General features: G+C 39.3%; 1 protein-coding gene and 1 long non-coding RNA gene across 8 annotated transcripts in view; one reads left to right on the top strand and one right to left on the bottom strand.

Moving 5' to 3' along the window:
• Positions 1 to 20,226, top strand: part of pld1b (phospholipase D1b) — a 53,016-nt gene extending 32,790 nt beyond the window's left edge. For 3 of the 5 annotated variants that reach the window (XM_031748773.2, XM_039616968.1, XM_039616966.1), the window contains exons 11-26: positions 483 to 566; positions 1,297 to 1,378; positions 1,551 to 1,661; positions 1,753 to 1,935; positions 2,527 to 2,746; positions 7,950 to 8,078; positions 8,159 to 8,277; positions 8,452 to 8,565; positions 9,799 to 9,909; positions 10,178 to 10,266; positions 11,275 to 11,388; positions 11,664 to 11,713; positions 12,425 to 12,559; positions 14,142 to 14,295; positions 15,205 to 15,322; positions 15,583 to 15,807. In XM_031748773.2, the coding sequence (XP_031604633.1) occupies positions 483 to 566; positions 1,297 to 1,378; positions 1,551 to 1,661; positions 1,753 to 1,935; positions 2,527 to 2,746; positions 7,950 to 8,078; positions 8,159 to 8,277; positions 8,452 to 8,565; positions 9,799 to 9,909; positions 10,178 to 10,266; positions 11,275 to 11,388; positions 11,664 to 11,713; positions 12,425 to 12,559; positions 14,142 to 14,295; positions 15,205 to 15,322; positions 15,583 to 15,807 (2,038 nt within the window). Of the gene's footprint in view, positions 1 to 482; positions 567 to 1,296; positions 1,379 to 1,550; positions 1,662 to 1,752; positions 1,936 to 2,526; positions 2,747 to 7,949; positions 8,079 to 8,158; positions 8,278 to 8,451; positions 8,566 to 9,798; positions 9,910 to 10,177; positions 10,267 to 11,274; positions 11,389 to 11,663; positions 11,714 to 12,424; positions 12,560 to 14,141; positions 14,296 to 15,204; positions 15,323 to 15,582 lie in introns of all 5 variants that reach the window. The other 2 variants (XM_039616970.1, XM_039616969.1) reach the window with 1 other exon arrangement.
• A 1,154-nt stretch (positions 20,227 to 21,380) lies between these two features.
• On the bottom strand, positions 21,381 to 23,461 carry LOC120441699. Of its 3 annotated transcripts, none has more exons than XR_005614208.1 (4): positions 23,348 to 23,461; positions 22,791 to 22,901; positions 22,277 to 22,353; positions 21,381 to 22,197 (listed from the first exon to the last, which is right to left on the bottom strand). It is a non-coding gene; the product is annotated as an uncharacterized LOC120441699 (long non-coding RNA). The 3 variants fall into 3 exon arrangements; XR_005614209.1 differs by lacking the exon at positions 23,348 to 23,461 and adding an exon at positions 23,130 to 23,208; XR_005614207.1 differs by lacking the exon at positions 23,348 to 23,461 and having other exon boundaries at positions 22,791 to 23,020.
• Between the last annotated feature and the right edge of the window lie 1,183 nt (positions 23,462 to 24,644).

Here is a 24,644-nt window from a genome sequence, read left to right as displayed (position 1 = left end):
CAGCAAAATGATGACCAGTCAGGTTATAGATAAGTGGGACCCTCATCAGGGCCCTGATTAGAAACCCCTCCAGGCTCGACTCATAACTCTTAATCCCCCAGGTTAAAATCAGCTGAGACAGTTTGGAATGAGTTGGAGTGCACAATAAAGGAAGGACAATTCAGTTTATGAAGGGCACACCTTCAAAATAAAAGAATCCAGGTGATGAAGCCTTTGTACTTATTTTATAATTTTATATGTGGTGAACTAGTTCTGATGCCTTCTGTGTTGTTGTTCACAGTAGGAAAAAATAAAGAAAGTGTTGAATGGGAGAAAAAAACAGATTTCATGGAGAATACGTCTTGTCTTGTGCTCCTTCAATTATTTCTTTTTTTGTGCTTTTTAATGTGAAATTTAAAAAAACTATTTTGGACTGATTCTCCCATTTTGAGAAGGCGATGATTGAAGAGTAATTTGTGGGTTTGTTTGTGGTTCTTCTGAAGGTACGTGAACGGGAAAACATACATGGAGGATGTGGCCAATGCTCTCGAAGAAGCCAAGGAGGAAATCTTTATCACTGACTGGTGGTGAGTGTTCAGCGCACACAGGTGTGTGTGTGTGTGTGTGTGTGTGTGTGTGTGTGTGTGTGTGTGTGTGTGTGTGTGTGTGTGTGTGTGTGTGTGTGTGTGTGTGTGTGTGTGTGTGTGTGTGTGTGTGTGTGTGTGTGTGTGTGTGTGTGTGTGTGTCAAATGTCACCTCTAAGAGAAGTGGTCAAATAGATCAGTGCATGTACTGTCACACACACACACACACACACACACACACACACTCACACACACACACACACACACACACACACACACACACACACACACACACACACACACACACACACACACATTAACACTACAGACAGTATTTGTTTTTATAAATCAGTCTTACTGCTAAACAAAAATACTACATTTTACTTGCATATATATATAGAAATAAGTGTGTGTAAGTGTAATCAAGTATCTAGGAGGCAGGAGTCAGCAGTGGCTCTTTTAAGTCTACTGGTATGCTTCCGGATTAGCTAGAGAGGAAGTAAAGGAAGGATTATTTTTACATAATCTGTACATGAATATAGAAAAGGAAAAGAAACAAGGGATGGAAAGAAGAAGCAAGGGAAGGATAGAAAGGTTAAGGAAAGAGAAAAGGGAAACAAGAAAACAAGCAAAGTAAGGAACAGAAAAGATGAATGAAAGGAAAGGAGGAGGAAGTGTAACAGTGAGAGTGAAATGAGGGGTAAAAACCTTTTTGGCCTGTTTCGTCCCGCAGGCTGAGTCCAGAGATCTTTTTGAAAAGGCCAGTTGTTGAAGGAAACCGATGGCGTCTCGACTGCATACTGAAACGCAAAGCGGTAAGAAGGACATTTTTCTTAGTTTTTATAACAAAAGTAAAGCTACCATGTCAATTTCTCCATATTGATATAATACAAAGTATTTTTCCCTCTTTTATTTCATCCAAAAGCTAAATTTAAGGTTGTGACTTTATGTCCTGATTCATAATTGTTTCCCCGCTCTCCCCCACAGCAACAAGGAGTTCGAATCTTTGTGATGCTCTACAAGGAGGTGGAGTTAGCTCTGGGCATAAACTCAGGATACAGCAAGAGAACGCTGCTGCGCCTCCACCCCAACATCAAGGCAAGTACACAAGTGTAAAGGTCTTCTGCAGGTTCATAATGGCTGACACGTTGCATTTCTTCTCTAAATTTTGGGATATTTTCTTCACCAGGTGATGCGCCACCCAGACCACGTCTCCTCCGCTGTGTACCTGTGGGCGCATCATGAGAAGATCATCGTCATTGATCAGTCGGTGGCCTTTGTGGGTGGGATTGACCTTGCTTATGGACGTTGGGATGACAGGGAACACCGGCTCACCGATGTTGGGAGTGTGACGCTCTCTCACTTGGAGCAGGTCACTTCTTCAATTTAGTGTCACTTTGGCTCAATGCAAGAATCAAAACATTTTATAGACCTCCTAAATTCCCATCATCACTCTCCACAGATACTTATCTCGTTTCTTTCAAATAGACTAAAGGATTTAATGCTCTGTTTACAATGAGAAAACCCTGCACGAAACATATCCAGACAGGTGTTTAGAACCCTCATCCCATGTTCTGATATTAGGTGCTAATTAACCTCCTTATAACCAAGGGTGTTCCCCAGGGATCCATTCTAGGGCCTCTCAAATTAATTGTGTATATTAACAGTCTTAGCCACAATATCACAAATGTCTACTCCAACTTTTATGTTTCTGATAGAGTGATCTGCTGCTCAAAGTCTTCTTCTAACCAAGCTTTCTATCAACTGGATAACTTTTTAAAAACTTTTCTTCATAAAAAATATTAAAAACCCAAAAAGAACAGAGGGAAAATGGGGGAAAATGATCTAAAAATGAACCCAATAGTCATAATTAATATCAATTAACTGACTTAACTGGATCAGACTTACATTAAAGAAAGCAGTACAAGGGTGATAATACATCTGTTTTATTACTGTTTATTAGGCTGCAGCTGCCTCTCCCAGCATGGCTGCCCAAGCCAACGGCAGTAGTACGGTTTCCCAGAGCAACGGAAAAGGCGTATTCACTGTGGCAGACTCGATGGACCAGCCAAGGCTAAAGAGTCACGGGAGGTTGAGGAGGACCAGGATGAGCATCAGAAGACACCTGCAGAAACACGGGCTGGCCCATCCCGATAGCGACAGCGACCTGGAGCCCGAAGAGTGTGAGTTTTGCAAAAGTGCATGCACAACACAGCAGATGTACAGAACACGCTTATGTCAGGGTGCATGGGTGTACTTTTTTTTTTTTTTCAAAAAAGCATTTTTCATGATGCTTTCACTTAAAAAACAAAACAAAACAAAAACTGCTTACTCGACTGATATTTGAGGTGATTTTATATGCAGAGTGTGTCGCTGCAAAAATAAAAGATTTTTGCTCACCGGCGCTTAAATTATATTGTGTTTTCATCTTCTGCCTCCATGTCTCCATCACATGCTGCTCTTTTTAAATGTAGTTTCGAGGATGATCTAAAATGGCTCTTGTGATGTTGAAGGTTGCCGACCCATGGGTTAGGTAAACAGTGCTGTGTGCTACTGGTGTACGAGTCATGCCATTTTGGGAATGACAGTCCTATGGAAGATGATAGGTGACAGAGTGAGGTAATCATCAATAATCAAAGCATCAGCTTTGCCCCCATAAAACTATGCAAAGTTTAATGAAATAGAAAAATGTATTTTAAAAAGGACTTAAAGACAAATTAATCTAAAACAATTAGTTTAGGTTATTTTTTGTGTTTCTATGTTAATCTCTTTTAAATACATTTCATCTTAAAATGTAAATTTTTACTAGGTTTATTTATTCCTTGCTTTTATTTTATTTATTTTTATTTCCTTTCTTTTTATTACTTTAATAAAAACATTTATTCCCTATTAGCTGTTTATCTTTATTAAATCAATACATGCATTCTTTCTTGTTAGCTATTTCTTTACTCTTTTTTTGTTAAATTAAAACATTTCTTCCATTGTTTTCATCATATTTAATGATGGCGTTCATGCTGATGCTTTCTTATCTGCCTTGGTCTCGTCAGTCTCTCACATTATGTGGCCATCAGGACTGTATCAAGAACAGCTGAAATTAACCTGTAATTAATGAGGTGTTATTAATTAACATGAACTCAAATGGTCCTGCGTAGAGGGAAGAAGGTGATTTGATGTGTGTTTTCATGGGTGCTGCGTTTAGGTTGGTCTGACAGCATCAGCAGCCATCAGGCTCTGATCCCCGGCAGGCTGTCAGAGCCGAGGGTGGCCATACCGCTCGGCCTGTGCCAGGCTGGTGAGTTGGAAGCAGGGTGGCTGCTAGATCCCCTGTTTTGCAGTGTGCTTTGCTGTGGTTTGAGCTTGACTGACTGACATTTGATTCTGTTTGTCAAAGGTCAATCTAAGTTTCTATTTTTTATTTAACTTTAATTAAGAAAAGACATTTACTCAAAAGAATAAATGTTATACCAGGAAAAGAATTAGTAGAAATTTTAGTGTGCCAGTGCAGTCGCTACTGTATGAGTTATCACTAACAAGCAAGCATTAACAGACCTGATTTAATGCTTCCACCTAACGGGCCTCTATGTGAACACTTTAGAGTCAAAGCAAAAACTGCCACTAGGAAAACAATATGTTGAGGATAACAAAACACTGATTCAGTCATCAAAACCCGCTTCTACGATAATATACACCTGAGAGCTAAGCCTCGAGTGTATCCTGGCTGTTCAGTCTTTGAAATTATTTTCTCTTTATTTTAATGAGTTTTTGGACACTTTTTTCTATTGATTTTCTAAACAAAACAAAAATCTCACTCAAAATTCACAGTTTAATGTTCCCGATCGACTGACTTAGAGAGACTTAGACTTAGAGCTTTTTATTGTCATTGTGCAGTTTCTTGCACAGCAAAATTGGGTAGCTGGACTACAAAGGTGCAAAAGTAAAAAAAAGAGAGAAAACAATATACAACGAGGGAAAAATAAAAAGCAATATGTATGTGTACATATAGACATATATGTGAGTGAACTATATACATGGTATATGCATTAGAGACATTGAAACAGAAACATTGTGGGGCTTGTAAGGGCATGTAATAAAACATTTTGATCAAACGACCAAAGGTACTCAGTGCTGTTATCTAGTCCATTGCACCTGCACACTCAGTGAGCTGAGAACATAAATACATTCAGAAATGTCAAAAAAAGCTAAGAAATGGGGGAGTAAGGGGAAAACACACCCACAGAGGGTGAAAACGTGTATTTGTGAGTTTAATGATAAGGAATCAACCAGCCTTCTCTTAAATAACTCACAGCTCAGTCTGATTGTGGCCTGTTTCAGATTTTCCCTTTAATGATATACCACAGCCTGTAATCACTTTCACTCCATTTATTTATTTTTTTAAACAAACATGTTTCTGAGCGAGTGTTGTTCCTGCAGTAAAACAGCTGCTGCAGGCTTTTTGTTTTTAGCTGCAGGAGGCATTTTTATTTGTTTGCCACGTTCATCTATGTTAATCCTGCTGATGTCATATCACAGGGAACGTGATGCAAATTAAACAATAAGGTGAGAAAAATCACCCCTGCTGTTGCTTCTTCTCTTTGTTTGCACATCTGACACAGCTGACCGTATGAATATGTTTTTAAAATGAGCCTCCAGCCTGGCGGGTAGGTGAAGTGATTGTAGTGCAAACAGGGTGAGTGGAGTTCAGTCTGCTTGCAGCTTCTGTTTATGTCCTGTCCTTCTTCCAGCTGCTGTTTCATGTCTTTAAAATGGCTGTTGAAGCATTTTCAACACCCATATATCACTGACAGAGTCTCCATGGCTCTTTAAGATAAGCTGCACCGTAAAATTGAATTAGTTCCCAGAACTTAAAAAGACTATGCAAACTCATTGCCTCAAAAAACAAAGTGAAGTTTACTTAACCTCCTAGGACCTGGCGTCCACATATGTGGACATCACATTTTTAGTTATTTAGACCCAGATACTCAATTTTGCTCTACAAGGGCCTGATATCCACTTATAAGGACATTATACTGCTACTGTTCTATTGAAATTTTAAACGAATATCCTCATTTGTGGCTCTCATTTTTCTTAGAAACAAAAATGGGTAAAAAAAATTTGGGTAATTCTTTGTTTTTACATTCATCGGGCCCCAATATGCCCAAATATCAAAGATAAATTAAAAATGCATGTCGTGGAAGAGTTCGGGTCTTAGGAGGTTAAGATAACGTTCACTGCAGGTATACAGTACTAAGAATAGCCAGATGTTTCTGGCACAATACTAAATGTTTACCCACTGATAATCATTTCAAGTTCTACTAAATTAAAAAATAATTTGTGCTAACTTGCTTAAAAAAATCACATTAATTTTTATCATCCTTGAAATTTCTAGTACAGCTATTAATATAACACCGAATACAAGTATCATTCAAAAAGAACTCATTTCCTCTCTTAACCTCCTAAGACCCGAACTCTTCCACCACATGCATTTTTAATTTCTCTTTGATATTTGGGCTGATTGGGGCCCAATGAATGTAAAAACAAAGAATTACCAGATTTTTTTTTTTTTTACCTTATTTTTGTTTTTATGAAAAATCAGAGACACATATGAGGATATTCCTCTAAAATTTTGATAGAACAGTAGCAGTATAATGTCCTCGTAAATGGATATCAGGCCCTTGAAGAGCAAAATTGAGTATTTTGGTCTAAATAACCCAAAATGTGATGTCCACATTTGTGGACGGCAGGTCCTAGGAGGTTAAACATTTTTTTCCTGCATTTGCTATAGAACAGACCTCAAAGTAGACAATCTCAGGCTCCCTCCCCACCGGAGAGGTGACATTCAATGTCCCACTCGTCAGTCTGGATAGCCCTGACCACCACCCCACACACATTAATGTCAGGAAAGCATATTGTTCAAGAACTTTTCATTCTGATGATTTGTATAATAATTTGAACACAAAGCATTACTATGTCTGAATGTGTGTTGTTGGCACTGTCAGTTTAGGCCTAAAGAGATATGTGTGTTAAATTAGGTGGTTTTATTTTTTAATGTAATCATTACATGCTTGTTAAAAGCTAACTTCCAATATATTGAGTCCATATCCGACTTGTGGGGTCTTTACCCCACATGAAAACGTATAAAACGGCTTCAGGGGAGCTTGGAAAGAACTGTTGTTGTTAATTGGCGCTACATAAACAACATTTAATAATTTAATAAAAAGCCAATGCTTGTGTAAAGCTGGGCATACACTGTGCGATTTTTCCAGTTGCGTTATTCAGCTTCAGCTCAAACTGCACGATTGACTCGCAGGGGTTATAAGTTCGCAGGTCACGATGCAGGGTCTCACACTATACGGCCCGATGCTCTGATGCGACCTGAGTGCTCACACTGTGCGTCCATAAAAATGAAGGTTATAACAGAAAATCTGTCGCTCGCTCTCCCTCTCTGTCTTTCACTCACACAGACTCACACCACCACCATCAACTTTGCTAAATTGCTAATGAAAAACATTGATCAGGCAGCTGTGATTGAGCAGCAGTGTAAATCCAACTATTTTCACGGTTGTTGAGGTCGTGATAATTTTGTGAGGCCACATCGAAAAGGCTCGGATGAGCTTTCCAAAGTTCTACAAGTGCCTCCATCGCTTGTGTCCAGATCACACGCTGCACTGCTGTGCTGCTCCGTCTTTTTCACCGACATTTATGTGTTTGCGCGTGCTCAGTGTGAGCGGCTGCGGTGACACCCTCACGACGCACGATGAAGGCCAAACTCGGGCCGATCAACAAAACGGTCGCACGACTGAACAATCGGCTCAAAATGGGCCAAAAATCGCACAGTGTGAGCCCAGCATAAAGGTATTAAACCAGTCTTATTTTTAAATGGCTGGCTTTTTTTGTTTGATTGTATGAAAGTGTACTTTTCATTTGATCTATGACCTCAGTAAACACTTTCTAGATCAGTTTATGGCCTCTATTGATCCATGGCCACTATTAAAATATGGTCCTTATTTGTATCACTATGGACAATAAATCTCACGTACCGTGCTGACTCCATCCATCTCTGATATACAGTTTAACTGTGGTGTGTGCTTGGATGTGTATTTTTTTGGGCTGTTTAAGTGTGATCCTGTCAGCAGCAGTATCTTTGAAAATCCCACCATGTTTGAAAATGGTGCATTGTATAAACAGCACAGGTGCAACATCAGGAAAACTGAAATGTTCAAAGAAGAGACCATTGTTATCATTGTATATGGTTTTAAATAAGTATAATAAGAATTGGTCAAAAATGAACGTCCCAGGTTGGGTGAACTCACTGAAATAGCTTTTATAAGAATAGTTCATTGTCTTCTTTTGATGATAGATAATTGATCAATATCAATTGTTTTTTAGCCTCTGACCCAGTGCAAAATGAGCCTGCGGGGGTCGGAGAGTTGCATGGGAACACGCGATTCTGGCACGGGAAAGACTACTGCAACTTTGTGCACAAGGACTGGATTCAGCTAGATAAGCCTTTCGATGGTAAGCACATCACTGATGGTGTCACTCTTGATGCAGGATGCTTTTCTTTAGGTCTGAACTTCCTGTTTCTGCTTCTTTAGATTTCATAGACAGGCACAAAACTCCCAGAATGCCTTGGCATGACATTGCCTCAGTGGTTCATGGGAAAGCAGCTCGGGATGTGGCCAGACACTTCATCCAGCGGTGGAATTTCACTAAGGTTGGGGGTCATGCTGCTGCTGCTTCAGTCTGAATAAAAATGACAGAAGTGGGAAAGTTGTGATCAAAAATTATGTGATCCCTGGTTGAACTGACTTGGACTAAACAAAGACTGCTTGATTTTCATGACTGTAGAAGAAAATTTGATGAGATCTCTTTTCTGTTGCATTACCAGCTTGTGAAGCCAAAGTACCGCTCCCTGTCATACCCATATCTGCTGCCCAAGTCTCACACCACTGCTGGAGAACAGCGATACCAAGTCCCCAACTGCATCCCCACCAAAGTACAGGTTAGTAGTGGTACTAACCCCCAAGTAGGCTACTTTGGGGTTGTTGTTATTTTTGCTGGCTTAGCTAATAGTCATCTGGTGTCAGTTATGTGCCTTAATCTTTGGTGAATTATTTAGTTTTACATTAATTGTAAAAAGTTGAAGCTACAAACATTGGTTTATATACTGTAATATACATTATTATGTAGTTTGTTGTGTCCGGATCAGCCTGTTTCTCACTTTTCAGACAGGAGCTATATAATTATTAGCCCAGAACTGACATGTTGTTTTGTGGTGTCCCCCAGAGCTCTATCTTAGGTCCAATTATGTTTCTATTCAATTCAATTCAATTTTATTTATATAGCGCCAAATCACAACAGCAGTTGCCTCAAGGCGCTTTATATTGTACAGTAGATCGTACAATTGTACATGATTCCTTTTGCACACACATCCTTTCATTTCCATGAAGATAATATTCAGTGATTCATCTCAAATAACCTTCATAGAGTTTGACTGCGTTGTATTGTGGTCAGTTTAGGATCTGTAAGGCAGAAGTGAGACACCCAGTGTTGGAAACTTATTTCAGTCACTTGAAACCAGGACGGTTTTGATCACGATCATAGTTGACGGCAGGAATGTTGATTGAGCAGTAGATCAATAACTCAGCCACATCAGTTGTGAATAAGATCTTTATTGTCCTTGCTTGGGGTTCTTCCCCAACTCAGAGGTAGAAATCCACTGTTTTCTGGCAGAGAACCAAGACCTGGTACTTGGAAACTGTACAAGGTCAGACTTGGAGGTGCTGACTCTCATTCCAGCTGCTTCACGTTCAACTGCAAAATACCTGCTGAAGATCACACTCAAATTAAACCAACAGAACCACATCATCTGAAATACAGTTCAGGGGTTCCCAAAACATAAAAAAGACAAAATCATGGGAATTGATTTAAATTTCCCACATAGTTATTTGTTTGTAATTTATTTGCTAACCCACATCAGATTATCCAGCATGGAAAAATTAAGCAGAATTACATCAAAATATGGGAATAAATGGGAATACAACTAGCTGATAACCAAATATAGAAACATGTTCACAAGGAAGAGTTTCCAACTTTTTTGTAAATGTTTAGCAATCACTCAGCTGAAGCTGAAATAAACACAAAAAAGTAATAAATCTTCTCTGTGAAGTTTCCTCTGAGTGACAGGAAACTGAGTCCTGTGACTTATTCCTATTGCTAACCTGTGTTCCCTCAGATCCTGCGCTCAGCTTCAGATTGGTCTGCTGGCATCAAATACCATGAAGAGTCCATCCACAATGCCTACGTCCACGTCATCAAGAACAGCCAGCACTTCATCTACATAGAGGTTTTCATTTTTACAGATATAACACCTTCCTGTAGTAGAAGTATAACAACAAAAGTAGAAATTGTTTCTAAAAGCTACAACATAGAAAGATACCAATTTGATCTTTAAAGCTTCAGCCTTATATTGGCTTCATGTTCTTGCAAATCAGGACTGCGTATGCAGCATAAAGCTTTGATATCCATAGGAGCACTTTGCTTTTCTTCACTGTGCAGAAAATATTTATGACCTTTGTACAGGATGTAAGAATGTTTCTGTTTTTATCTCCCAGAATCAGTTCTTCATCAGCTGTGCCGACAACAAATATGTTTTCAACCAGATAGGAGACGCGATTGCAGAGCGCATCATTCGGGCGTACAGGTAAAACACAAATGCACACGCACACAGCGTAACGCTGAAGGAACACACAGTTTGTCGATGTTTGTGTGGCTGCTGTGTGTTTAGAGTAAAAGCACTCCAATGGACTCGACACTCACTCTGGTTTATTGTGACATTATTTCCCAGAAACACAGTGTTTGTGTTGCTCTGTGTACCTTCCACATGTTTAACAGATGAACTCAGTCTGACCCAGTCGAAGAGCTCGTTGGATACTTTCCTTTTTGATGGTTCTCCTCTCTGTGATGTTTTGCTGGCGGGAACTTGAGTTTATTCCATCCTGCAGAAACACAAACCTGCCCGACGTCTCTGTGGCTTCAGTGTATAAACAGTCCAGGATGGGTTTTTGATGAACCTCCCAGCTTTAGTGGATGCATACACAGGAAAACATGTGTAGCATAATTAATGCATAATTCATTTAAAGATCTTTAAAATGGCCACACTCTGAAGTTCAAATTCTTAATCAAATCTTTTTATTTACACTATAGCAGATGTGTTTTTTTTACCCGCATAGATACGTTTTTATCTGAGTTTATGCTTCTGAGAAGACACATCCGCTTTTGCACCAACTTCCTGTTGTGCACAAGAACAATGTCCATTCTGGAAAATTCACGGACTGCTTGTTGTTGTACTTCAGTCCAAATACTTCAGTCCAAGTACCTCTTCCTCCTCTCAAGTTATCGAGCTATCTCATTAAAATAGCCTTTAGGAAGAGAGTGAAGCGCGAATATAACCCTCTACCAAGCTATTGGATATTTCGGATATCCTGGTCCTGGAGGCACTGATCTTTGTTTGATGGCATCTCGGATAAGGTTGTTAAATTGATGGATGTTTAATCACCATCTGAAGTGTCAAGCCTGGTAGCGAACTCTGCAGTTGAGGGAAAAGCTGCCAATCATTGGACGTCATCAAATAAAGACAAAAGAGTCTAAAATATTGTGAAAAGCTTCATAAATACACTAAAATGTTGTGATTTTCTACTTGTGATTTTAGGGAGGGTAAAAAGTATCGCGTTTACGTGGTGACGCCGCTGTTGCCGGGCTTTGAAGGAGACATCAACACCGGAGGCGGCAGCGCCATCCAGGCTGTCATGCACTTCAACTACAGGTGCGTGTGTGTTTGTAAGTAACAAAGAATGAGCCATGTTAAACCACTGCCACACCTTAACTTTTAACACACACACCTGTTAAATCTGCCGTGTGTGTGTGGGTGCTGTGTGCCTTCACTCCGTTCCTTTTTTTTGGTGAAGCATTTTTTTCTCGCCCACATTCTTGAGTAAACAGGCAGCCCTTCCTGTTCAAACATGCTGACACACACGGAGCCTTGTGTTGTGTGGAATGTGGACTTGCTGCTAATCCTCCTCTGTCTCTCTGTCCCTGCAGGACCATGAACAGAGGAGACCACTCCATCATTTCCCAGCTCAAGAGAGAGAGTAAGTCAGCACTAACTGCAACACATCCGCCACCCTGACTGTTACAGGGTGTCACGTAGTCGCTCTGGTTGGGACTATGAGCTCTCTTTGCACTGTATGCACTGTATTGTGTCACAGCCTTTAACATATGTAGAGTTAAGTTAATCAATTAACTTCAAGTTCTGAAAAAAGCAGTTTATTTACAGTCAGATGAATCTTAGACTTTTAATCTCAAATCCTGTTTATCGTGTATATTTGTGCAGTAATGCCTAAAGCTTGGTTTATACTTCTGCGGGAAATCTACGTCCTAACTTGTGTAGTAACCAGAAACTCCTTTTATGCCTAAAATGAAACGTCCACAGTGTTAAAATGGGATTCCAGTTACAGTGTCGATTTCCAGCAGGAGCATAACAGAGTGTTACAGTAACTTCAGCAATGTTTTCCTGTAAATTGTAGTTGTAGCAATGCAGCTCTTACCCGAGTCAATTTGAACATTTTATTCGTAGTTCCCTCGCTCACGTCGGTTTCATTTGTATATCACCAACTCACACTTTTATACTGTAAGATAAATAATCTATAGTATTAGCCAGAGAAGCGCATCAGTCAGTTCCTTATGAGCAAACACTAGGTGACCGTGTAGATTTTCTGCTCTTTCTATACAACTTCAGCGATCAAAACCCCCAAACTGCTAAAATAATGATGTGATTGTAACTGTGTGGCGTTTGCTTGCAGTGGGAGATAACTGGATAAACTACATCTCCATCGCTGGTCTGAGGACTCACACTGATCTGGAGGGGAAGCTCGTCACTGAGCTCATCTATGTCCACAGCAAGATGCTCATCGCGGACGACAACACCGTCATCATCGGTGAGCAGCTTCAACTGAATATAGGAGTTAAATTCCACCCTGAACATGTATAATAGAGAAGCGAGAAATGAGAGCTGCAGAGTGAGACGTGTCAGAAGATTTTAGATGTTTTATAAAATGGTTCAAATCAAAGTCACGACTCAGTTTCCACAAGATGAGACTACAGTTTTCAAAGATGGAGAGAGATGAAATCAAACACCTGTTTCTGATGAGAGTTTGTCTTTTGTGCAGATTAGTGGAAGATGCAGTGCTTTACAGGAAGCTGATGATCTATTCGGTTTATAAGTTCATTTAAAGACGCGTGCTTCCATAACTCTGTTTTATTAGGAAATTGCTATAAGAGTTTTAATCATTTAATTCAGAATTTCCTTATAAATTTCCAATAAATAGTATAATTTATACATTATTTTGATCACTGTTGCTATATCATGACATAGTAGCTGTAAAAGACAATAAGTTTTCTCATTTTTGCAAATAAATGTTTGAAGTAAAAGACAAAAATGAGTGAATCTAAGGAAATTACTGAAGTTGATTCCTTAGATTTGACTTCTTGGTTTGTGTGTTATAAAATCATAAGGATCATTTCATGTAAGCAACCAAAGGCAGGGTATTACATTTTTGTTAAGTTTGTTTTAATATTAAATTATGCTGTTTAAAAATGTTACCTTCTTACTGTGGACAGTTTCAGAGTTTCAGACGCTTGAATTAAAAACTCAAGGTTTTTAGTTCAGGTTTTAAACCCACTGTGAGACATCTAAAGCCACTTTTTTATATATCGAGATATAAAATGAGACTCTGATGGGTGAATTTGGGAGGCAATGATTGAGTTTCTTGGATGTTTTCATAAGAAAGCCCCCAGAGTGTTGTGTACGGATAATCTGAGAGTTATTGACACCCGGACGCATGTGGTGGTGATGGGGAGGAGAGTTAGTACAGTAGATTTCAAAGGCAGAATTATCTGATAATGTGGTGACATCAGTATTATAAATATTGGTGGACAATGTGGGGAAGTGATGGTTAAAATAACAGAAAAACTCGGCCACAGAAGAATAAAGAGATAATCTGAGGGAGCAGAACTTCCTCTTCAAACATTCTCCAAACTTCATCTCAAGATCTTTTTTCTGTGAATCATCTCTAAGCTTAGGTGATAGTTGGTAGTAACTCTTGACCACTGAACTGTGTCAGCATCCTATAATACTGTCCGGATATGTTGCTGATGTCTTGACTGTTTTGTTGCTGTTTGCATCGTAGGTAAATTTAGGAATAAATGCGTTTTTCTCTGTTTTTAAATGGGAAGTTGGTGCTTTTATTTTGCCCACACTCACAAAGACAAGTTTAAAAGAAAAACATTTCCCTAAAAAACTGAAATAGCACAAGAAAGTCTTATGATTAGGATGTGATTCTAACATAAAGTGAAGTGAAAATGGGGAGGAAGAAATCTCCAGTACACTCAAACTGGCTGTGAGAGGGATGCAAACAGCCTGAACAGCAGAAACCTAAACAGTCTAAAATCCAGTGTTGCAGCGCCCCCTGCTGGTGTCTTCTGTCCCCTGACGCCTGGTTTGATCCTCTGTTTCTTCAGGTTCTGCCAACATCAACGACCGGAGCATGCTGGGAAAGCGGGACAGCGAGGTGGCGGTGATCGTGGAGGACTCGGAGATGGTGGACTCGGTGATGGACGGAGAGCCGTACAAGGCGGGAAAATACGCCCTGCAGCTCCGGCTCGAGTGCTTCAAGTACTGAAAAATGTGCAATTTCACATTAGAAAGACTTATTTGACAGAAACACTGATTATTAAATGATGATGATAACTGGAAACTTACATTCTCAAATCAGCTGTCCAGCGCTAAAGTGGTGATCTGTTTTAAAAGACCTTCCTGGGTGTCGTGTCGCTTTTAGATTGAGTTAGAAGATGGAAAGAATGGGAGGTTCAGTCCCAGCCTGAAGGAGGGTGTTTGAGGCAAAACCCTTCTTTTAGATTCATTTAATATTAGTGTGTTACTGCTCTCCTAACCTCCTTGTTTTCTGACATGGATTCTGCTCGTCACCACCTCTCACTGGGTGCAGAGTGAAGTCTCAGATTTCAAACTTCTCAGACTTTCAAACAGTGTCAGACTGCACACCTCTGCCAGTGTGGAAATTTCCCTTCACATCACGCACGACTTGAGTTTCTGCATCCATACTGACATCTAGATCCTGATTAGTTAGTTACATTGTTTTCTTTCAAAAAGAAAAAAGAAACCAGAGAACAGATAAAAAGAGGCGTGATAGTGCAAACATCCACACAGTCACTGGTTTTAATATGTGGTTCAATCCCTGAAATTAAACAATCCAGATGTGACTGAAGTGCAGCCTTTAAGCTTTAATTTATGTTGTATTGCAAAAGTATTGCATTGACTGTTTAGGAATTAGAGCCGTTTTTATACATAGTCCTTATTTGCCTTTTAAACTATTTTCAAGTTTGTCTCGAAGTAAATGTGTAAATTTTGTATGATTATTATATTATTTTTCTACCCTTTAAGTCTCTTGGTTGTTTAATGTTATGATGAAATGTAAAGATTTTAAAGCAGGTTGTCGCTCAGTTTTTATTTATTATATTGTTCAGTATATCTTTGTGTGTCTCACCCTCCTTCTGTGTCCCTCAGGACGATCCTCGGCACTTACACAGATCCCACCATCGATGTTTCGGATCCAATCAGCGATCACTTCTACAAGGAGGTCTGGATGTCCACCAGCGCTCGCAACGCCTCCATCTACCAGAGGGTGAGTGTACTCCTTTGTATTCAGCTCCACTTTTTCTTTCTTTTTATAAAATATATATTTTTACATGAGTTTTCTATTATTTAATGGACGATTTAATCAATATTAAAATTACAAGCATATCAGCTGAAGGTAAAGCTGAACTTTTCCACTTGCTGTCACACGGTCATGGAGGAATACTATAAATACATAATCAGTCATAGATCCTGAATAATGACATTAAAAAATTGCTCCAAGCTCCTGTTTCTCTCCTGCTCCTCCAGGTTTTCCGCTGTCTGCCATCCAGCGACGTCCGTAACATAATGGAGTTGGAGGGCTACCTGGCCAAGGCTGGCCTGGACAAAGAGGACCCGGCTCGGGCTCAGGAGGAGCTGAAGAAGATCCGTGGCTTCCTCGTTCAGTTTCCTCTTCAGTTCCTGTCTGAACAAAACCTGCTTCCACCCATCGGCTCCAAGGAGGCTATGGTGCCGATGGAGGTCTGGACCTGAGGCAGAGGGGGGCTTGTCTGTGTTCGTTGAGTGGAAGGTGGATAGAAAACACTCTGACGCTATTCTGGAGGTCTGACGGGACTCTGACCAAAAACAGATGAGGTCATGCTGGAGCTTTTTAAATGTTATGATCTCTGTTTCACATCATAGATTATAGCTCATGATTGCATGTTAACAAGACAGCATCACCCTGAGTTGAGACTCTCAGGAGACATTTACTCTTAAACTGTAATCTGATCATGGCTACTTGAGGAGTTCTCAGTGGTGAGTATTTGGATTTAGACTCTCCACAAACACACAGACCCATGTCAAGAATGCTGACATGTTCACAGAGAGCAGGGACTGGAAAAATGACTGAAGTAATCATAGATAAAATCATACATGAAGTTTAAATGATAAATAAATGTATTGACAACAGGCAATTTATGTGATTTAAATAGATTATTTGGCAGGCTCAACAAGCGTGCCAGAGGAAAACAGGTGTGGTCAAAACCGTTTAAAATGGTTGTGTCACACAAGGAAGTCACAGAAACCAGAGATTATTTAGAAACACCTACTAATTACTGTGATGAGCTTTAAGCTGCAGCTTTAGAGGAATGTCTGCCCTTAAGGCAGAAATATTTCTGAATACTCATGTCAATAAAGCAGGAACTAAAATGCAGTCAGGTCCCCAAATTTTGTCCAAGCAGGCTTTTGTGGGTTTCTTCAAACCCACATTTGTTTGAGTTACACTAATCTGAAAAAGCTCTAATAAGCTCCAGTTTCTAAACTAAGATATGAGACGACACCTGAACATACATCAAGCAGCCACAACATTAAACCTTCTGACAGGTGAAGTGAATCACATGTTGTGAAAAAACAGTGCTTTGCTGAGAAGCTTTGAGTCCTGGCATCCCATCAAAAGATTGTCGCAGACTAAATGCGTACACCCTTTTATGTTACCAACACTCCCTGACAGCAGTGGTCTCATCCCAGCATGATGAAACATGACGCAAAACCTTCCCGGGAACACGATCTCCACCTAGAGGCCAAAACTTCTAAACTCCACTAAAATCTCTTCGACCATCAGCAGGATGAGCCAGAGCAGGCAGACCAATCAATGCAGCCCACATTATTAAAGGACAGTCGTTAGGGTCGGGCATGGACCTCAAGTCATGGGCAGTTTTTGCTTTGTGGGGGAGACCACTGCTGGGGGGGGGTGTACCATGCAGATGTGCATGAGCTTGGTGTGCAGAAATTGTGATAAATATCAGGCCCCTAGGGCAGAATCTTTAATTGCATCAAAATTATAAATGTTATTCATTTAAACTGCCAGGACTTCTGTTCTCACAGCCTGGGGTGACCACATTATGACTGTCCCCACTTTGTGACATCATACAGAGCCAATAGTGGAAACATTTTTGTAAGCAGTGTGGAGCAGTGTGAGTTTTGGGCTCAGCCATGTTTAACATGACTGTCCACCGTCTGATTTATGACAGAAGGTGGACAGACCAGTCCACCTAAATGTTGTGGCTCATTGGTGTGTGTTACTTTCTGTGTTTAGTAGCTCCAAAAACCAGAATTGACTCTTTGTTACAGACATACAACAGTTTTGTTTACAGCCTTGTAAACGTCACCTCCAGCATGGCGTCAGTTGTGATGTAACATCTATGAACCTAACCTTACAATGTTCAAAGACTGAGAGAGACTCCACACCTTCCCAGAGCTCATATGTGCACACAGGTTGCTTCTGAACAGAAGCAACAGACATGGGCGTACAGACCAGCAGCAGAGGGAGCGATGGACTCTACAGTGCCTGAAAGTCTGGGCCTCGTGTTTACAGGAAAAATGAAATTCCCCTGTCACCATGAAGCTATTACTCTACCTTTTTTGTTTGTTTTTTAAGTACAGCTTGAGCCTCTGTTCTCTAACAACACTATGCAACGTCCAGCTCTGACTCTTCTGCCTTCAAAAGACACTAAATCGTTAAATCCAGCAGAGCAGAAGCGGGGATGAAGAGCCGGATCGAGCTGTCGGGCGTCTCTGCACATGTTTTCCTTTTAAACTTGTCTCATGTGGCTGCTTCTAATATTTATGTCAAACAGGAAATCAAACGTGCCAAAGATGACGGACTGTACGCTGATGTTAACACACATTCCTCATACTGTGGATTCTGCATGACTTAAGCCTCAAGTGACCTACGTTTATACCAGCTGTACTGATATGGCTCTATGTTGCTGGTTTCTAATTTCCTAATAATAATTTTCTGGAAAGCACTACTGTAACTTGGTTATTGGGGGATTTAAATAATAATAAATATTAATTTATTACTTGTGTGTAATTGGGAATATTTTTCTAGATGTAATAAATTATTTTCATTGGTTGACTTTTAGAAAGACTCCAGTTATTGAGATCAATTCATACAACGTGTCACTATTTCCAGGAAACTATTAGGAAATTATTGACTTGTACAAAGCTCTTTTATTTTGCAGAAGCATGCATGAAGAGTTTATTACATTGCTGCATTTCCTTTTGTGTCAGAAAGCGAAAATTTCCCACAATGGCTAACTTTGCATTAACAGGTAATACTGGTTTGTTACTGGTATAATGGATGTTTTATGTCCACCAGGGGGCAGTAGAACAACATGTTACCACTTTAGTAAGTTGTTGTGATGACTGTGTCTGCAAACTGTTGCCAGTTTAGACAAGCAGCAGGAATAAAGACACGTGACTGTCCATTACTGAGTTCACCTGCTGAATATCCATCAAATCTAATTCGGAAAGTGATGATGCCAAAGTCTGTCACTATTCCAGATGATGATTTCCAATGTTTGGTTGACTGAACGATTGAACAGTGGTACTTGGATAGATCTCCCCTTGGTGAACTTGTGTGTGTAGCATTGCTACCATGAGACACTGCAGTCACATGTTTTTGCTACCATGAAGTCAATCAAAGCTCTCTTATCTTAGATCCGGACGTCTGCCTGTGGGCTGTGATACCTGTGATACTATTTGCATTCTGCCTTTTGATCATTTTAACTTATCCGGTGTTAACAGTCCCTGGGGGATCTAAAAGAGCAGGTTCTGTCACATTTTCACAATCCTGAATCAACTATTCACCCCAAAAGTCAAACTTTCACTCTTTCAGCTGCATATTTGGTCTCCACCTACTCTAAGAATAGCGTCTTACAGTTCAGCTGCTACATGTAACACTATACTGATTGGCTAGTTGGATAGTCTGTGTAGAGTTGAGGAGAATAAAACAAAAGCCTTCAATGCTTGTGGCGTTCCTTTGAAATTGGATTAAGAGTTGGTCCTATTTTGAACAGAACTGCACTTTGGTGTAAAGTGCAGCAAAGTCAGACCACAAGACGTTCATGATTTTATATTGACTTTGTGGATTTTGACTGGTTTATGTCAAAATTGGGGTAAATATCACCGTGACCATGTCAGTGTCAAAGTAGACAATTTCAGTTTTAACCTTTCATTGCTCAACTCAACCCTAAACTTAACTTCTGGTAATTAAAAGAGGACTTTTGTGGATGCAAACATGGCTTCACCTTGTGGAAAATGTGTCTTTAAGTGCATTATCAAGAAGATATTACACCAGCTTTGTCTTTGCACTTTGTTTCTGCTCCCCTCAAGTTGCCAAAAGATATTATTGCAGGTTTGGAATATTTACAGTTAAATACCTTCTGATTAACCAGATTCTGGTGCATGAAGCCTCATGCATCAGAATCTTCTGATCTTCTAACACATCTGGAACGCAGCATCACTATTTGTCTTCCTCGTTGGTCTGTTCATCTGCATGATGCTGTTTTGTGCTGTAAATTTGAAACATGTAAGGATCTTTACTGACTGCAGCTGACAGCATGACAGCAGCTCGTTGCCATTAAACCGTCACGGACAAACGTGTGAACTTTATAAGCTGAACAGTTTTCTTTAAAGCCATTGTTGAAGCTAATCGGTGTGTCTGTCTGTAAGATGGACCTGATACTTTAATGTTGATGGAAATTGGACCTTAAGTGTGCTCTTTCTGTTTAGTCTTCCTCTCTACCTCCCTGTGTTTCTACCTCCTGGTCTAGCGCTTTCTCAGCTCCTCATATTTTCAGCTTTTGTGATATCAGATGTTTTAAATCTAAATCAGAAGCTTAAAAGATAAAAGGCTGAGTTCATATAAATCAACTTAAACACAGAAATATGGCTGAAATCTGACTGTTTGCTCGTGTTCTTTGAATCTCGGCTCAGAGGCTGAGAAACGCTGATCTGTCCCGTTTTTCTCTCGTCTGCCTTTTCTTGCTGTATCTTTATAAATATGCACTATTTGCACAGTCTGTTTCTTTGTGGGAGCCCCTTAAATGATCTGCAGTACCACATCATGTGTTGCTTTTTGAAATGATGGATTAAATAAATGAGGTGTTAACAAGTCATTGAAAAGCATCTGATCGTGTTGTTCAGTGATTCCTTAGTATAAGTTTGTGATATTATGTGAGTTAAACTGAACTGAGAAGCTCAGTAACGTCTTCTTTAAAGTTTTCTGTCATTCTGCACAGAGGCAGGAGCGGTCACTGTGCTGGATCTATATCGGCTGTTCAGCACCTACGATGTTAAATATTAAAATGTTTTCGTTATCAAAGTCTAATTATTTAGGATTTAAAGGGACCCTTATATGGAAATACATGTTTTTTCATGATATCACAATTGTTCTTTTTTTGTTGAATGAAATTCAAAATTTCTTTTTGTTCATAGAAGATTAACATTTGTTTTTTCCTGTAATTTAAATGGAAAATTTAAACTTTGTGAAATAGGAACGTCCAGCTAAGAAGGCCACGGTAGAAAAATACATTTTAAATAAATTTTAAAAACACCTTTTATTTCTTAATAACATGGTATACATTTTTAAATTCTCATCATCTATTTCTCAAAATTATAAAATGCATAAATGTCTTTAAAACTGACAAAAACGCTAAAATCATAATATGAAATGCTGAAATTAATGTGATTACTGAAAGTAGTCTTATGGCTTCATTTATTAGTAAATGTTTGGAAACTTGTTTAAATATTAATCATTTCATTCTGTTTCCTTGCCTTTCTTTTGTCACATCATGGAAGTGTTACTTAAAAAAATCATCCTTTCTTTCAAACAAAAGGGGTCTCAAACTCGTGGCCCGGGGGCCACCCCTACTTGTGGCCTGTGTAAGTGAAGAAATACAGTGCAATTTGGCCCTTGAAGCTGCTTTTTTGTTAGGGAGAATTTGTTTGTTCTTCTTCTTTAAAAAGCAAAAAATGTTGTTTATTTGGTAGTTTAAAGAAAGGCTTCAGTTAGTTAAGAGTGAGGAAAAATATTTGCATTTACGTTTGCAGTTTAAAATTAAAGAAACAGCAAAAAAAAAAAAAAAAAAAATATGGATCTGGATGTTTTCTTATTTGTTTGTACTACTTTAGCACTAAAGTGGCCAGCAGGGACCCACAGCTTATTTAAGATTGAGACCCTGTTTCAAACCAATGTTTTCGTTTCTTTTTACTCAAATCTACTGTGACACACACCAGTTTAAATGTTTTTATTTACATGATTGCTTTTAAAAAATCTCCCATCAAATGGAACAAAACTGTGATGCACAATACATACATCAGTTGAACTGGATCCACAACAAGAACAAACAAACTCTATGAAAGAAAAACAGCATATCAGTGAAATAGAGTGGAAACGTTCAGATGGCTACAATTTAAATTCCACAAGAAGACCATGAACACTGTCACTCCTCTGTGACGCTGGGCTGATCATTGTCAAAAAGCTCAGATGTGGATGTGAAAGTGAGCACTGACAAATTCTCCCTGTTTGATAAAACTCACAGCAATCACCTGATGTATTAAAGAAATCTTATCTTCTGGAATTTGTTGACATGAAATGAAAAACGCATAACAAACAAACATCCAACACTGCCAGCCTTATAAGGAAAGATGATGGGAATCAATCTGTTGGTAGGAAACAGTGACCCTGGTATCAAAGACTATCCACCATAAACAGACACCTGCAGTACTTCACAGGTTTTTACATATTTTATGGAAATAAACCACACAGAGGCTTTAAATAACTACAGGTAATCTGCATGTTGGTCCAGTTCTATCTTTGCATTCACAGTGTTAAATAAACCTTTAAAGCCCAATTCTTGGATGTGTTTCAAATCCACGTTTGACACTTGAGAATACAGATGTAGAAAAATATAATCTACACAATCAAAACTGAACAGGATCACCTCTTTTTTTTGTTGGCATTTACGTCTTTTTCTAGCAACTTTTTACAGCAACTGTAACGGCAGTCTCGCTTTTCATGCCCCGCTGAGTTTGGCAGGAGATTTACAAGAATCAATCGAGCTTCTCAAGGATTTCATTCCTCATCTTAGGCATAACCTGTGAAATATATTTCCATTATGCATATATGATTAAAAAGACAACATGGTTTAATGTGATCAGGAGGAAGTAAACTTACGTGTCTTTTCAAAGGTTCAGGGTGGAATCTATAAATCGGGGGGAAACCTTCTACTGTTTGTCCTCACACACGGAGGTCTGTAAAAAGAAGAAGTCATGTATTTATAAACAGTGCACTGAAATATTACAAACTGCCTTACACAACGCAGTTTGTCAATATGACGTTCCAGCTAGAAGCCGGTTAGCTTAGCATTGCACAAAATTTGAAAACAGGGAAACACGTGAACTAACTATATTTATCTCTTTCTTTGTATTATGTTTTAGTCTCCCCACAGAGTCACACTGAATCTTGTCCTCAAGTCCTTTTTAGATCACGTCCTATTTTACTTTGACTTTGTGCCTGTTTGTTTTCCTTGTGTGATCCTGGTGTTTGCTGGAGTTTGGTTGTTGTTTTGCTTCATGAACTTTTTACACTTGGAGTTACCTCTAATTTTAGACCAGCTAGCATTTTCTCCATAAAGGTATCAGAAAACAAGACAAAGACAGGGAATTAAGGCATCTTTAATCATGCTTACTTCACAATTTCATTCTCCATTTTAGATCCGATCAGCTCCTGGTTGCAGTTGTGTTTCATCAGCAGAAACTTGGCTGTGGGAAACTTCGGTGTGTCCATCTGTAGCTCATCACTGAAAGACAGATTTACTCAGTCACTTTGGCTAAAAGAGAAAAATGTAGCGTGGCTGCAGTAAAAGTACAGAAGCTCAATAAAGTCAGAGTCATTCGAGGGTTGAGTATTTAGCAGCTGCCCTCGGAGTGTGCTGAACTGAAACAAGTTTGTGTTTTATTACTTAGAAGTCAAAAGCTATATTTAACAGTTTGCACCATGTTACTTCTTTGGGACATTTTCTACATACAGCTGGCATCAATCTATAGTCAGCTGCAGATAGTTTCAAATAGAAAGTCAAGAATATCATGCACGGGCACTGTGACCACCAGCTCTTCATCATCCTTTAGATTTAGTGCATTTATTATCACGACTGGTTGGTATTAAGTGATTTTACACATGTACGGATCCACGTTCAGAACAGCTTCTCGTGTCACTCTAACAGCTGAATGTTAAATGTTGTCTCACTCTGTATGTTTGCGGTGATAACTGAAGCACCGACTGATGGGACCAGTGTTGCCAACTCCTCAGTAAGGAAAATCGCTATTGGTTGTCCTAAAAGTCGCTAGAAGTCGCTAAATGACGTCATCACCTAATTTGCATAATTGGTCATGCTAATATAATTGTAACCTATGTTGTTGGAGAGAGAAATAACATCGTGGAAGAGACATAAAGTGAGTAAAAAACGTCCTAAATGCATTTAGAGTTTATTTAGAACTACAAATTAAATTTCTTTTAGCAATTATTGTTTTTTTTAATGTCACAATTCCAACCCTGCTCCTTTACCCGGGCTTGGACCGGCAAAAGTGACCCGAAATAGGCACTCTGGTGGAGTTACTTTGTGTGTGTGTGTTTATAAGTAGTTTTAAACCTTGTGATCCACAAAACAGCATAAGAGTAAAAGAGTAAAAGAAGAACTGACTGTGTTACAGCACCCGCTGCTTGTTGAGAGTAAAAGGGATACGTGCTTTCACGTCTTTTTTTAGCGACTTTTTTAAGAAAAAAAGTCGCTAGGGGGTCTGAAAACTCGCTAAATATAGCGACAAAGTCGCTAAGTTGGCAACACTGGATGGGACGCTTTGTGAATGTGGACCAGCCGGTCGCTCCGGTCTCTGCTATGTGCTTCTCTGCGATGTTTCCATCCTCGTATCCTTCACGGGGCGCCATTTTGACTGGTTCAAAAAACCTGAATGAGATCAGGAAGATAAACAAATGAGCAAAACTACTGTTCACTGTTAGAGAAAGTAGGTAGATGGTTTAGTCTGTAAGAATATGGAACCACTTCATTACATTCATTACATCTTATGAGCTCCACGAATAATTATAGTTACAGCATAGCATCTAAGTATTTCTGTGATAAAGCTGCGTCCGTGTGATTTATGACATCCATCCATCCAAAACTGTCACAGGGCTAACGCATAGAAAGAGACAACCATTCATGCTCATCCATGTAGTTATTCATTTTAAAAAAACATTTTGTTGGTTTATTATTAATATTTTTTTATATGCATGCCCTTTGATTATTATTTCGAATCACTAATTAACCTAACCCCACTAAATGCATGTTTTTGGACACATGGGGAGAACATGCCATCTCCACACAGGAGGACCCAGCCAGTGGAGTCACACTCAGGACATTCCTGCTGTGAGACAACAGTGTGTACAACAGTGCTAACCACCCCAGCACCGTGCTGCCCTCCGAAACAACAACTGTATTTTTTATCTTCTTTTTTTTTCTTCTATTTTTTGCATTTAACATATTAAA

This window comes from Oreochromis aureus, linkage group 9 (genome assembly GCF_013358895.1).
Source record: "Oreochromis aureus strain Israel breed Guangdong linkage group 9, ZZ_aureus, whole genome shotgun sequence".
Classification (NCBI taxonomy): Eukaryota; Metazoa; Chordata; class Actinopteri; order Cichliformes; family Cichlidae; genus Oreochromis; species Oreochromis aureus.
This window is presented reverse-complemented; position numbering and strand designations above follow the sequence as displayed.